The sequence below is a fragment of the Aspergillus homomorphus genome (assembly GCF_003184865.1).
Source record: "Aspergillus homomorphus CBS 101889 unplaced genomic scaffold BO97scaffold_59, whole genome shotgun sequence".
Lineage (NCBI taxonomy): Eukaryota > Fungi > Ascomycota > Eurotiomycetes > Eurotiales > Aspergillaceae > Aspergillus > Aspergillus homomorphus.
Genome location: NW_020291945.1, coordinates 114,926 through 129,988, shown reverse-complemented (window position 1 = coordinate 129,988; position 15,063 = coordinate 114,926). Strand labels below are relative to the sequence as shown.

General features: G+C 52.2%; 4 protein-coding genes across 4 annotated transcripts; 2 read left to right on the top strand and 2 right to left on the bottom strand.

Annotated features, from left to right (window-relative positions):
* Nucleotides 1–350: 350 nt before the first annotated feature.
* Nucleotides 351–5,230, top strand: BO97DRAFT_473447 (TRAPPII-specific subunit TRS120). The gene is made up of 3 exons (XM_025700238.1): nt 351–757; nt 851–1,836; nt 1,886–5,230. The coding sequence occupies exons 1-3, from the start codon at nt 592–594 to the stop codon at nt 5,162–5,164; spliced, it is 4,431 nt and encodes a 1,476-aa protein (XP_025546915.1). The 5' UTR covers nt 351–591; the 3' UTR covers nt 5,165–5,230.
* Nucleotides 5,231–5,567: 337 nt separating this feature from the next.
* Nucleotides 5,568–7,702, bottom strand: BO97DRAFT_408769 (Sec1 family protein). Its single transcript, XM_025695934.1, has 3 exons — nt 7,438–7,702; nt 6,355–7,380; nt 5,568–6,281 (listed from the first exon to the last, which is right to left on the bottom strand). Exons 1-3 carry the CDS (start codon nt 7,555–7,557, stop codon nt 5,643–5,645), a joined length of 1,785 nt encoding a protein of 594 aa, XP_025546914.1. The 5' UTR covers nt 7,558–7,702; the 3' UTR covers nt 5,568–5,642.
* Nucleotides 7,703–8,010: 308 nt separating this feature from the next.
* BO97DRAFT_438158 (lysophospholipid acyltransferase) lies at nt 8,011–9,899 on the top strand (the record flags this gene model as incomplete). The annotated part of the gene is made up of 4 exons (XM_025697903.1): nt 8,011–8,032; nt 8,104–8,148; nt 8,234–9,352; nt 9,406–9,899. 4 exons carry the CDS (start codon nt 8,011–8,013, stop codon nt 9,897–9,899), a joined length of 1,680 nt encoding a protein of 559 aa, XP_025546913.1.
* A 1,079-nt stretch (nt 9,900–10,978) lies between these two features.
* Nucleotides 10,979–13,572, bottom strand: BO97DRAFT_235663 (putative serine-rich protein). The gene is made up of 3 exons (XM_025690742.1): nt 11,524–13,572; nt 11,264–11,460; nt 10,979–11,211 (listed from the first exon to the last, which is right to left on the bottom strand). Exons 1-3 carry the CDS (start codon nt 13,394–13,396, stop codon nt 11,173–11,175), a joined length of 2,109 nt encoding a protein of 702 aa, XP_025546912.1. The 5' UTR covers nt 13,397–13,572; the 3' UTR covers nt 10,979–11,172.
* Nucleotides 13,573–15,063: the final 1,491 nt, after the last annotated feature.

The following is a 15,063-nucleotide window of genomic DNA, read 5'->3' as shown; positions in this document are numbered from 1 at the left end:
CCAGCGAGTGGATGTGTGTATGAAACAAAGAAGGAAAGCTATAAACAGCACAGCACAAACATAGGGGCAAATTGTCGAGAGAGCAAGGGTCCCTGGCTGACTGGAGCCGAGTCCGATGGCGACTCAGTGACGGCGGCGGACGGAGACACCGCGCGGAGTCAACCAAACCTTTGAAAGCAAGCAAGCAGACGTTTATCAGCCGGTTGGTTCTTCTTATCGTCGGGGACAACTGATAAGTCTCTCACCGCATGAGGCAGAAAATTATGTCAGCAAGGGGGAGGGGGACCTTTTTACGGCGGGCGGTAAACACTCTCGGCGCCAGCATCATCAATTCCGGGGTTGTTGTTCATCTGTCGGTCATGCTTCGATACTTGTTTCTTTTGGTCGAGAGTGACCCAAACGTCAATTACGGAGTGTCAACCAGCGGTGCCTGACCCCATAATCAACTGTTTCAGGCTCCGCTTCGATCACCACATATCACCTTGACATTCCGCCGTGCCTCGCGCTTCGTATGACTTCCGGAAGCTTGCCCGCCCGCCCGCTTAGTTGGAAGCAGTCTTGAGTATAACTCGACTGTATCCAAATGACAATATGGGGGTCGATCCTCTTTCCCCCATTGCACCCGTGCGCTTGAGAGCTCTCTTGCTGCCCATTGGCAAGATCAGGCGTTCCAGGTTCTTGAGCTTTGCTGCAAGACTTCAAGCCGAGAATGTTGTCCGCTTGGGGGACATTAGTCCTGATGCGCGTCCAAATCGAAGTAGGTCTACAACGAGATGTCTATAGCGCCACAAAAGAACCTACTTCCCTTCCGGCAGCGTAATGACAGTATCTGACTGGTTTTCTTCCCCAGACATGTTCTCCCCGCTGGCGTTTCCTACCGGCATGATTCTATATGATCTCACCTATTCCGTGCCGCCGACATCCCACTTGGAACTGTTTCCTTTCGAGATATTCCGTGAGCCTTTGGTCATTATCGCGATTGCCGATGGATCGGAATTGGGTGAAACTACGAAGAAAGGAGATACTACCTCAGCGGCTGAGCAGGTCCCGACTCCTGGCGAGCTGGGACAGCTCCGGCAGGAATTGGAAACACTCAAGCAGACGAATCCGAGGGCCTTGGTCCACCAGCTCCTGGTGTTCGATTATGATGGGGTGGATAAATTGTTCAGTGGCCCGGATAATGTTTCATGGGTGCCGCGGCCTCAAGCATCCAAGGCCACTACAATGAAGACGGTATTGTGCGACATAACATCCTTGCTTCTATCCGAGCTGGATGACTTCGCAAAGACCCTCCAGAGTATACCCACTATCCATTCCCCAAGAGCATCCTCTTGGGGGCCACATCGAGGGCCTGACTTGCGTCCACGGCCAACAGATCGCTTGTTCCACCGGATGACGATGCCTGCACAACTACCATCCAATCCCAACGGTGCACCAGAGTCTCCTGGGAGCTCCAATCAGGGCTCGCCTGCGCCTGGCGAGCATGAGACGCCTACTACGTTCGACGAGATAACTAGGTCGATTCAACTAGCTAACCGGTCCAATTCAATGAGCAAACCACATTCGCTTCCAACATCGAAAGAGCACAGTCGTGATCGCATGTCGGTAAGCGGCATGAGCGCAACCGATCGAACAAAGAACCGAATCAAAGGGCGTACGGGAGTGGTTGTTGGAACATTGTTTCTTCAGGCAGGCAGATGGCCGGATGCCCTTAAAGAACTTGTCGAGGCTGCATCTAATGCGAGAGCCAGTAGTGACTATGTGTGGCATGCTAAAGCGCTAGAATCTATTCTTCTCTGCCTACTGATGCTCGCCTGGGCGGGGATGGATTTCCAGGTATGTAGGATGGACTTTTTCGCTGATTTTTGTTACTTACCCCAGAAAGATACCGCCTGTATGCTACCCCGTCTCCGACAAGTCCTCGAAGCTATCATACAATACTACCTTCGATTCCACTTCATCCTCTGCAGGAAATCGAATAATTTCTCTCCAGAACCTATCCAACCTGCTCCCGGACCTTTCGAACAATATACTGAATCTCTACAACCGCGCCGCGAATATCACTGATGAACCATTGCCGCAACTCATCTATTCTGAGACTGTCGTCCGTCTGGCAAGGTTATTGGCTGCCGCACGAATTCGCGACGGTGCCCTGGATGATGTGGCACTGAAGAATATTGTCACAAATGAGCCTCTCGTGCCTTTACTTCGTCCGGAGCGACCTCGTGGACTGAATATTCTTCGAAAATCCGAGATTGCAAATTTTCTTTTCCGCGCTCTGCCCCTGTCCCCTGGTTCAGATTTGCCTCCCACGGATGCTATACCTATCACAGTCGGTGTGATATCCGTCTTGAACATCCTCGACCTACCACGGAAAAAGGCGTTCCTGCTACGAGAACTCCTTTCACTTATGGTTCCCACCCTTGTACAAGCCCGCAAGATCGGCGCCGCAGAAGTGGGAGTTCATCCTGCTGCTGGTCTGGCGTCTTTGACCGACACGGCGTTCGACATCAATGCTCTTGACCTTGGGCCTGGTAACATGGAAGAAAGTATGCGGTCGCTCCTAGCTGTCATAGGTGATACATATGGCGTCCAGCCACTGTCCTATTTCGAATGGGAAAAAAGGCGATCTTCCACTATCAGTGCAACAGATGCCTTGCCTGACTATGATTCTGTGGCCGCTGTTGTTGAACGATCTTTTCGTCATGCTAGTCTGGATCGGTATGGAGATCTCAAACTGAAGATAGATGTCCTTAAGGCTGCGATTAGTTCATGTGAGGCACTTCCAGACTTTCACGGCGTGCTTCGTTTCACAGTTGAGCTTCTTCAGACCATCCGAGGGGACTTGATGCTCGCAGAAACCCGATTCAACCCGCCTTGCCTGTCTCGAGATGAGCAGATTCGGCTACTGAACAATATCAAACGAACTGTTGGCGCGGCCAACAAATTAGGCGCATCCGAGCTGGAAGCAGAATATTGGGATGACTTCTTAATCCGCGGTGTTGAGCTTCTACCCCTGCCAGACCCCAGACGACCTGTTCGTCACTCTAAGACAGATCTTGATGCGGTGGCAGCGGACCGCGAAGAATCGGCCAAGGATCCGTTTCTCTACAACCCCTTTGCCAAGGCAAATATCAAGGCTTCCGAGATGTTGATGGTTGCCGGTGAATATGCGGCTTTCCAAGTCTCGCTCCAGAACCCTTACGATTTCGAGCTAGAAATCGAAAGACTCAGCCTCGATAGTGTTGGTGTGCCTTTAGATGCTGTGGCAGAGTGGATATTAGTCCCGCCTCTGTCCATGCAGAAAATCACTGTTTATGGCCAAGCGCTCGAAGAAGGAGCGCTCAATGTCACTGGCTGCATTGTCAAGGTCAGGAACTGCAGGGAGCGCAGGTTCCCAATCTTCAAAGCATTATGGAGGCCAGAAGCAGAGGTGAAATTCAAACGCACCGGCCTAGCCGCTAAGAAACCTGCAGTTGATCGTCCTCTGTCCTGGAGTTCAACAACTTCCAGAGACGGTAAACCAGTCCCCAAAAAGGGCCCAGATACTTCCGCTTGTGAAGTTAAGGTCATCGGTAAACAGCCGTCCGTAGTTATTGAGTCGTTGTCTCTATCCCAGTCAGCGATCATGGTACTGGAAGGCGAGCTAAGCTCCTTCGACATCACCCTGCGCAATACATCACCATGTCCACTCAACTTCATCCTGTTCACGTTTCAGGACTCTACGACGAAGCAGGTGCAGTCCGCGCTTAGCAACAAAGACCTTCTGCCTGTTGAAATCTACGAGCTGGAACTTAACCTTACTAGACCTGCGCTGCGCTGGCGCCGGCAAGGTTCGAATCCTGAAGACTATTCAATCCCGGCAGGCCAAAGTGCCACTTTCACTATTGAAATAGTCGGAAAGCCCGGCTTGCAGGACACTACTATACAAATCGATTATTCATACCTTGGAAAATCCGACGGCGGCTTACCTGATGTGTTCTATACCCGACAGCTTTTTGTCCCTCTCACTGCTACGGTCAATGCCAGTGTCGAGATTGCACGGTGTGATATTCTTCCCCTTAGTAGTGACTTTGCTTGGTGGAATTATAGAGATGGCCTCGAGGAGGGCGTGTCTGATGATAGCCAACATCTCGAGTCTGATTCAATCTCACCCGTGCTCTCTCATCTTGCCCATGGCAAGTATGGACCTGACCACTGCATTTGTCTCCTTGATCTCCGCAACGCTTGGCCCAGCCCGTTGTCCGTATCCTTGCAGGTTCATGAGCAGTCTGTCGATTCAGAGACGGCACCGAATCTCGACATCCCTAGCGACTCAGAGGGCCAATATACTGTGCATGGAGAACTCCAACCAGGTCAAACATCCCGCTTCGTTCTCGTCCTCCCTCGGGTTCATCTAGACAACCCTCACGCATCGATTCCTATACTGAACACGGGCGGGAAGCGTCAATTTGTCGTCAGTGCCAACAAACTTTCCTTCGAAGCTGAGGCCGCCTCCCGCGAAGCATTCTGGTATCGCGAAGAACTCCTCCGCCGGGTATCAGGATATTGGAAGGAGAAAGCCCGAGGACGCGCTGGAATAATCGATCTGCGTAACCTTCGCTTCAATGCCCGGATGGTCGACGCCTTCCGGTTGGAGGACGTCGGTGTAACCTACAGCCTGGAACCCTCGCTACCCAGTGAGTCAGACGGCGCCGCGGCCGTACGCACCGGGAACTCCAAATACGACGTCCGTACGGACGAGCTGCTGAACCTCACCGTCGGGATCGTCAATCGCTCCTCCAGGCCTCTGCATCCTCTCCTGCGGCTGCAGCCGAGTCTTCGCCACCAGCCCAGTAATGTGGCCCTTGACCTTTCGCGTCGTCTCGCCTGGACTGGCATGCTGCAGCAGGTGCTCCCAGTGCTCAAGGGCGGGGAAAGTACCACTGCTACTGTTGGCGTTACGGCCCTTTGCCGGGGCGATTACGAGTTCGGCGCAACGGTGGAGGAACTCCGCCTTCTGGTTCCCGAGCCGGAGCCCGGAAGCGAGGCCCAGCCATCAGCTGCGCAGCCGGCTTTCCATGACGCGGATGGAATCATCACCGATACGTTTGGTGCGGACGTAGCTAAGAAACGACGGATCTGGCATGCTAAAGAAACCTGTGTTATGAACGCTCATGATTGATACGCCTAAGGATGAAGAAGTAAAAACACGACGAATAGACGGATACATCTTCCCCTCAAATCCGCTTATGTATAACTTGGAAAATATGTTTCTTTAGACATTATAATACATATACAAACATCTTGTCCTTCATTCTGTGCCCTTATTCGTTATCTGCAGCTCGTCGGATGGACAGGCCTACTTTCAGCGTCCGAGGTAACCAGCACTTTGCATAACTCCGGTACTATAAACATACTGCGACATCAACAGCGATCTGGCTCCAACTAGATGGCGTTTGCCTAACCGAGCTCAGCCACTACTTGTTTCATTTACAGTCATTCATTTGAGGCTACTCCTCATTCAATCTCGGTATGCACATCCGCCACGTCTCAAATGACGGACCATCACAATCCACATCGACTATACCGAGTGTGCAATGACATGCTACAGACTGGAATCAACGATGGATATATTCATAGCAGGAACTCTCGATTTACACCTAATGCCCGATGGCCCTCTGCAGCCGTCCAGCGGCAGTGGAGGGGCCGGGCTCGGGCCAGCCGCTCACGGCATCATCGACTTCTTCCAGAAAGCTTGTGCTATTGTGGATGGTCGTGCCACCCAAGACTACCCGGACTCCCGGTGAGCTAGCGTTGACTTGAGCGACCATTTTGGCTTCCTCGTAAGTGGCGCCGCCCACCATGAAGATGATGATGTCTTGGGGCTTGTCCCGCGTATGGCCTCCGCCTTCGAGAAAGGGGTACTGGAGTTCCCTCAGTCGTCCTTTGATCATGTTTTGGAGGGTAGCTTCCAACCGAGGAGAATGTTGCGTGTAGACGTTCTCTACGCCCTTCAGTCCCTTGAAGCGATCCCGCGCACCAGAGAACAGGGACGTGGACTCGAACAAGTCTGAGAAGCCACCTGCGACAGGAGGCGCCTGCAAGGAATGGTGATAGGCGAGCAGCTTAGGAATGATGTTGACTTTGTAGGAAGGAACATCACCGGCAGTGACCAGTAGGTCAAGAAGAATCGGAAGAGCATTGTTGGGCTGCTTTTCGTACCGAATAGCGTACAACGCCACCAGCCGTAACTTGTTCCCAGCTGACACGCTTGGTAGTTGAATAATTCTTTGCAGGTTCTGCAAACAAGTGATGAGCAAAACGCACTGGCGATGGTCAAGTCACTCGTGATTGGACCGTACGGATGCATACCTTGAGATCGTTTGCGTGGTTGTCATTGCAAGCCAAGCTCTGTTCCAATTCACTCACGTCGAGAAGATCTTCTTCGCCCACGCGCCTACTCAGCTCACCTACCAAAGTGACATGCTTGCTAACATTTCCGGAAAGCTTGCGAAATTCGGGGTAGTCCTCCACAAAACGTTTCATATCCGCAATTGACTCAATGTTCATTGTGCTGTGCGTTTTCGCCTGGTACTGTTCCACGTACTCCTTGATATTCTGTCCCAAGTCGCCAAAATTCTGGTACATGTTTTTCTTGAAGAATGGATCTTGATCCTGCGAAAGAACGATTTCCCGCAATTCCGGACGGATTTCCGGCACATCTCGAAGATCCACCCGGCCATTGTGGATTCCCAGCAATTCGTGCACCATCGCCTGATAAGTCCATTGTGTGAGTAGCGGGGTGATGGGGTCATCTCGTCGATCCAAGATCAGCAAGATCGGTGGCGTATCCGTCTTGCGAAAGTTGAACAGCTGCTCTTCCTGCGTCAATTGGTAGCGGACCTCCGTGGCCAACTTCTTGGCTAACAAGCTGTTTTTCTCGTAACGAATCAATGGGTTCTTCTTCAGGGACAACAACAATGCGATCGCGCCTTCAGTGGCCCTCTGTAGGGCGTCTGGGTTCCACAAGTCCGGCGACTGGCTCCACAGGCGCTGCTGGGGGTACCCTAGGTTTAGGGAACACAAATCGGGGTTGATTACGAGGAAATCGGCGAAATGCTCCTGAACAAGACGAACGACTTCATGGGAATCGGCTTCGGCAAGTCTTTCAAGCGATGATTTGCGAATAATATTGCTCAGGTAAATATAGTATTCGCCGTACTTGGGTTCTCGGAGTTCGTCGATCAAGAACTGGATCGAGGTAGAAGATGGCCGTACAAAACAGAGGCATCGCAGATGCCGCATTCGTTCCCGGGAGGCATTATCGAGTCGATCGATCAGGTAGACTTCATGGTTCAAGAGCGCCGACTGGGTGATGGCGGTTGAGACAATGGGCACCTATGCGAGACCCATTAGCGCCCACGGCTTCTATCCAACATGATACGCAAGTCCCACTGTCTCACTGTCAAGGAGCAAGATTTTCATCTTAGCTGAGGATGAAGAGCCCGGGGTTGGTGAATCGCCTGCGGTAACCATCTTGGAGATGTAACCCGAGACCGCGGCGACGACGTCCATATTGGGCGACCGAAGAAGGGGTGATAAGAGTAGGCAAGTTAAGTCTCAAGATTCCAAATAGAAGGACGACATCAAGGACAAAGCGGAGATGCGTGCGCGACAGCAGCAAAGACCGACAGACTGGGGGATGTTGACAGGGTGGACACTGACACTGGAGGAGAGAAGGGTGAAAGGTGACGGAGAACGGAGAACGGAGAAGATGCCAAGCAGCGGAAAGTCAGGCGATGACGATACATGTGATGGAAGTCCAGCCCGCCTTTTTTTTCCCCGTTCGGTTTATTTGCATCTCAACACTTTTTTTCTTCTTCCTCCCCTTTTCCACAAGTGTTGTTCACTGTATCGGTGCCAATGTCGTCTCCACTAATTTGATTAGTATCTTTACTATTTCTTCTGTTCATTGAACCTCTCTCTCTCCCCCTTCTGTTCTCCTCCCCCAACTACTTCTGCGACATCATGTTGCCCTTTGTAGACCTTCGTATGTCGCCCTCGGCCACTTTTCTTCCCTCCGTGCAGCTCAAGAGACCGTACTGACCACGTTGGCGCCAGTATTTGGCTACCCTGCTAGGGTCACAGGAGCTTCCATTGATGAGCGTATGTTACTTGCCGTTCCATATCTCTTCTTCGTTCAGTTTCGCGCCCCAGTGCTGACATCGTTGTTTTTGCTTATCGGAAACAGTCAAGCTCATTGCGTCATTTCTCCTCTCATATCCTCTGGCGGGACTCTTGAAGCGCATCCCGGATGCCCAACCTTGGAAGAAGAATGCTTTCATTATCGCCGTCTCGCTGTTCTATGTCGTTGGCTTGTTTGATTTGTGGGATGGTCTCCGCACGCTGGCCTATAGCTCTGCTGGTATCTACCTGATCGCCTACTACATTGATGGATCATTGATGCCATGGATTGGCTTTGTTTTCCTGATGGGTCACATGTCCATCAACCACATCTATCGACAGATCGTCGACGATGCTCAGGTGGTGGATATCACCGGCGCCCAGATGGTCCTTGTCATGAAGCTTTCCGCGTTCTGCTGGAACGTGCACGATGGCCGATTACCTCAAAGCCAGCTTTCGGGCGCGCAAAAGTACGCCGCCATTACCCAGTTTCCTAGTATCCTGGATTATCTGGGCTACGTGCTCTTCTTTCCATCTCTCTTCGCCGGTCCCGCCTTTGATTATGTTGACTATCGTCGCTGGATTGACACCACTCTGTTCGACGTACCTCCTGGAACCGATCCGTCCAAGGTGCCCCCGACCCGGAGGAAGCGTAAAATCCCTAGAAGCGGCACCCCCGCCACGAAGAAAGCTATCGTTGGATTGGTTTGGATTCTACTCTTCTTGCAATTGGGCTCCTTGTACAACCAAGACACTCTACTTGGAGGGAACTTCATGAACCACTCTTTCCTCAGACGGATCTTCATAATGCACATGGTCGGCTTTGCCGCCCGATGCAAGTACTACGGTGTCTGGTCGCTGACAGAGGGTGCATGTATTCTCTCAGGAATGGGCTACAACGGCTTTGACCCCAAGTCGGGCGTCGTCTTCTGGAATCGGCTTGAAAACGTGGATCCATGGAGCCTCGAGACTGCTCAGAATTCCCACGGCTATCTGGGCAGCTGGAACAAGAACACCAATCACTGGCTGCGGAATTATGTCTACCTGCGTGTCACTCCCAAGGGCAAGAAGCCTGGTTTCCGCGCCAGCATGGCCACTTTCACGACCAGCGCGTTCTGGCACGGCTTCTACCCCGGTTACTACCTGACCTTTATTTTGGGCTCGATCATCCAGACCGTCGCTAAGAGTAAGAGTCGGCGTCCCACTTTCTATTCGAGCGCGATACTAATCCCGCCTCAGGCTTCCGCCGTCACGTCCGGCCCTTCTTCCTTACTCCCGATGGCAGCAAACCCGGGCCTTACAAGCGCTACTATGACGTCATAAGCTGGCTCATCACGCAAATCACCATGTCCTTCACCGTAATGCCGTTCATCTTCCTCTCCTTCGGCACCTCCGTCGCCGTCTGGCGCAGTGTCTATTTCTACGGCATTGTCAGCAATCTGCTTTCTATCGCTTTCTTCGCCAGTCCTGCTAAAGCCATCCTTGTCAAGAAGCTCAGGGTCCGCGGCGCTAGCCGCCCGCCACACGGCCCCCGCACGGCGAGCAGCGAGTCGCTGCAACAACCGCCAACCCTCGGTCTCCCTAATGATGCCATGCAGGAATTCGACGACGCAGTCCAGGAAATCAAGGCCGAAATTGAATCTCGTCGCAGACGCGGGAGTGTCGTCACCATGCCGACGGGCGAGGAGCTGAAGATTGCCGTCGAGAATAAGATGGGGCGCAAGCTCCCATAATTGTCGGCTTTGTGCACTCTGAAAAGGGAGTCGGTATTGGATGGATGGCTCACGCCGATTTTGGAGGTTCATCTCACATGATCCTTTCTTCCCCTTCGCTCCCTATGTATCTCCGTGTCACTTACACTGACCTACAAGTTGCGTATGATAAGAAGGGTTTCCTAGGGGTCGGTCATCTAGGACCTCGTGACTTAGGCGCTGGGAAGTTGACCGTCTCAGCTGATCCTGTGTTGTGTGCGTGATAGACGAGGACTATCACTTTTACTTAGACTTGCACTCTGCAACTATTAGATTTGGTGCTTGGCTTTAGGCGCTCTCGGTTGCCGGGTGTCTTTCGGGTTCATGTTTCTGTATCAGTATCGAGGCGCAGCATCTCGATTTGTATTGAGTCATTTAATCAAGCGGGCTGACTTGTACTATAGTCCCTTTGTGCTCTAGCTAACATGATCTATGGGCACAGCGTCCCCTATAAAACTTTTATTTTGTCGGAAGTTAGTTCATTATCACACTTAAAAGCCTATCAACCAAACTTAGGCCATATGCACGATTGTCTGGTCTCTCCGTCAGTCGTGTATTTATTGATCTATGTGATAATGTCTGTATATAGTCCGTGAATCTCGAGCCGAATCCACAGGGAAAATATCACCCTTGGGTGTCGAACAGGGAAACGGAAACAAAGAAGTGGACAAATGAAAGAAGGAAAAGGGACATATATCCATCATGTGTCGTAAATCCCCAAAATGTCCAATCGCCATGCATGCACTTCGCAGGTAGTAAAATTAAACCCGGGAATTCGCCCAGATAGACGTTTTCCAAATGGTGCAGACTTGACAGAGGACAGAGGACAAACACCCAATTGTTGAAAATACGAAACCAAATCCCCATGATAAAAAGAAAAACATTATAAACATCACGTCGTGCCAGTCGTGTCGAGAGTGATATGTAAATATGATATACCTTGCAGCCGTGGTGAAGAGGAAGCCAAATGCGAGTATGAATGCAAGCGCATCGAACAAACAGGCGGTGCTCAGGCGAAATCAAGGGGTATGAATGGGTATAAACAAGTAAAAAGATTCGACTCCAAGCACTGTGATGCGAAAGTCAATTCAAGCATATACAATGCAATGGAATGCAGACGCAGGCAGGCATGGCCTGCGTAAGGGACGCCAGGGCAGTGCGTTTGCCTTGGCGGCCAAAGTAAGCAGAGGCTGCAAGCACGATGGTCTTACAAGCGATATAACACTAACAGGGAGGCTTGGGGTCCCTAATGGCCCTAGAAACCCACTGTTGTACCGACAACTGCTAGAGTGATCTGCCGGAATGTTAGTCTGAGTTGATACACCCGCAAATTAACAAGCACTTACCACTATGGTGATAATCACCAATCCCAGAGGGTTCATCCACCGGTTGAGCTTCCTCCACCAGCGAGCGTTTTCGTAGCGTCTCCTCTGAAGGTCGAACAGTCGCATACGTAGACTTGTTTCGAGTTGGGACTCGACGTCCTCCTGCATAACCATTTCCGGTTGTTTTGGCAAGGGCAAGAAAGAAGCGATCAGCCAGGCTAGCGAGCGCAGAGTAAGCCAATGCTCGGGTCACATTATTTAGGATCCGGATGAATGCATACCTAGAGGGAAAATGAAACCAATACAAAATGACCAAACTTGTATGTTCCTCCGACCAAATAGAGGTTCCATTCTTGAATCTAGAGAAGGGGCTCCCCTAATGCCCTTCCGAGGACCAACCGCACGTCGATCAGGCAACAGGTGCGGCGACCAGCTGCTACGCAGCCGATTACGGGAGGTGTCTCTTCTCTCGAGTTTCGGGTCTTTCACCCAGTGGCTTCGAGGATCGCGTGGATCACTCGGTGGGGCTTCCCACCGTACGCTTCGGAGGTCACTGGTCATTGTCCGGGTATGGCTGTGAGCCGTCGGCATGCGGTAGAGAGCACCATTTGTACTTGCCGTTGCTGGCCGTACGGACGGGGGGCGACTGCCCTCCACCGTCGGTAAGCCCGAGTTTGCGGGCTGCGCTTCGGCGCGCCCATAATACATTTTAGCCCAGTTAGGCAAGATATTATGGATGCTTGAACTTGTTCCCGGTCGTTTAGTGCTTCGCATGCTGCTTCGTCGGGATCCCGACGAAAGACTGCTGGGAACCGCTGGGTTCGACGGGCGCGCCGGTAAGCTTGACAGATTGTCCTGCTGCTCATCGCCGTCCGTATCGTCTACTTCATTCACTAGCCATACCGATGAAGATGTTGGCTTCGGGCGAATCAGCGCTGGGGAAGGCCGTCTGGGCTCCGCCAGAGAGTTGTTGCTCGACCCTTCAGCATAGTTCGAGTCACACTCTGCTGACCATCGGGAGGTGACCGTCGATAAGTGAGATTTGAAGCGATCCGAAGAGAAATCTGTGGTGGGTTCCTGGGCGGTGGGCTCTGTGGTATCCTCAGTGTTCGAAACGTCGACCCTTGAACTTGACGATGAAGGCGCACGGATTGTCGGGTATTGAAGGAACACTCCACTGTCGACGATCGCCTGGATATCAGAATTCGGACCACTACGTGATGAAGACGTGAGAGAGCGTGAATGACTCCGCCCGCGCGGAAGCGTTGAGTTCGACTGAACCTGGTGCACCTGGTTGGAGGGATTGGACCGGAATGACTGTGAGCGTGAACGCGAGAGCGAGCTCGATTGTTCAGAGGATGAACCATGTGTCCATTGGGCCGCTCCGATGTACCTTATGACTGTTCCTAACGAATTCAACGATGACAGTGAATTAGACCGAGTGACCGAGCCAGGATTCGAAGAGGCGCCGAGTCGTACAAAATTCAAACTCGAGTTGTCGAGGGCCACGAAATTCGGACTGGAGGGAGGCCCGATGGGAACCACGTTCGGGCTAGAATTGCTTGATCCAAGAGTTTCCGGACCCGACGGGTGACGAGATGAGGTTCGAGACATCACAGGCTTGATTGTTGAGGGCGCCTGGGGTAATGTATTCGGTTCCTCGTCTGAGTAGGCGGCAACAGAGGCTGCATCGGACTTGGGGTCGGTAGGTTTGTCTTCCGGAGGCAGGAGATCGGGGAACGACGACTTGCTGGACAAAGGATCGTCCTCCCATACCTGCGATGGTGTATTTGCGACATCGAACGTCGACGATAAGTCCCAAGGATCACTGGCGGACCGTTGAAAAAAACTGCTGTCGGCGATTTGGCTTAGCTCTGTCGATGTATTCCCAGCATAATGGTCCGGTGCTTCGTCGACGTGAAATCGGGAGTCTGGGATGAATTCCTGTCCTTTTCCAGGCCGTGGTAGGAGGATCTGCTCGGGTTTTGTCGGGTAGGGAGTGGCTGAATACACATCATGTTCTTCCTGGCCGGCGTAGTTGTCACTGGTGGCTCGGAGAGATGAAGGTGGGGAGCTCTCGTTCGTCTGGGACGGGTTGCGCTCATGGAGAGCTCTCCGTTTGGGGAGACTCGTTGAGGGTCCAGTCGAGCGCATGTTGTACAGATTAGTTCATTATCACGATACACCAGTTATTAAGATTAGGTCGTCGAAGACCGCGGGCGATGACCCGGTAAGGCTGGTGGTATAATCGACCAAAAGATCACAGGAACACAAGAAACGCAAATCGAAGAACAGAAAAGAGAAAACGCCCACGCCCGACTGGGGACTGAGGACGGCGAAGAATGGAGATTAAAGATGATCGAAGATCATCAATGGACGGCTTGATTCGGGGCACCAAGCGACCACACAAACGGACCGCTCGATGGAGCGATTGACAACCCGCAGTTGCCGGTGATGGCCCCGTTGATGTTTGTTGTGGTCTATAGAATTTTATGATGCAATGAAGAATGTCTCGACACAAACGACAACGTGATGGTTTAAGGGAGCGAACTAAGCTGTCCACCGGGGCACTACAGCGAAGGGAGAGTGGATCCGACCGAAAAAAATGCCCGGAGTTGGATTGGCGCGTCAAGACCCCCGATGGAGCCAGCTTGATGAGGGGCGGGACGCGATAAAAACGAGAGAATAATAGTAAAAGAGTGTCTAACCCGAGACCAGGAAAGTTACCAAAAACGATTCGAAAAGAGCGACGAAAGGAAGGAGGACTGGGAAGAAAGGGACCACGGTCTGAAACGGCCAGGCCGGACTAAGCCGTAATATTTAAACGCCCCGGGATCCGGGTACCCAGCGGCGGTGAACCATGGGCTGAATCAATAGATGAAGAGATGAGGAGAGTCAAAGCTAAAGAGACTGTCGTCGTCCCCCTCTTTGGCTTCCGGGGCAGGGATGTTCGATCCAGGGGTCATGCAAGCTGCACGCTCTGGTGTGCCATTTGAAACCGCACGATTGGTGTTTTGAAAGGGATAGTCTAGTCCTGCATGCAGCCTGCAGCACAGCAGCAGCCTGCAACTCGTCGCTTGTCCGACTTCCTTTTGGGCAGATGCCCACCAGCTCCGCCCACGGCCGCCTCGAAACTTGCGAGGGACGGTCAACTAGCGGGATGGCGCGGGATGGCCGCCAGAGAGAGAGGGTCTGGCCCGATGTAAGACGGTTTTTCTCGATAGCCTAGTCTACCGGCTCCAGAAGTTCTTCGTTATTCGGATCCAAGAACAAATTGGTCGCAGATCGACAGATAGCTCTGGCACATGCCCATAAAAATAATCACTGAGCTGTCGTCACCGAATACGAATTTGTGCTTTGCTGGAAACGAGATTGAAACCTGCCCGAGGTCATTTCGCTCCGCGATGGTCTAAGAATATCCATCCATCCGTCTTCGACCCCCGAAGCCAAGTTGAATGAACTCAGACCAGGAGTTTGAAGACTGGAGAGTGGAGCAGTACCATTTCGAGTCAACTGCGGGCACGAAAGACGCAAGCCAGTCGGTTGGCCACAAATCACTGAAAATGCAAGGTCCCTCTCAGTCGTACATGTGAAGTGCATATTCTGCACGCCGAAGTACAGGGGACCCATACATTACCTATCTGTACAGAGTACGCTGTACGACTTTGGCCACGTATGGGGGAAGGGCTTAGCCTCTTATCGATCTCCACGAGGACATCGATTGTGACTGTGACGAGTCGAAATCGCGGAGTGTGTAAGCGTGCTAGTGTGGAGGACATCGAGGGGCCCAAGTACTCGTACAATTGCGATAGTCTAGCTCC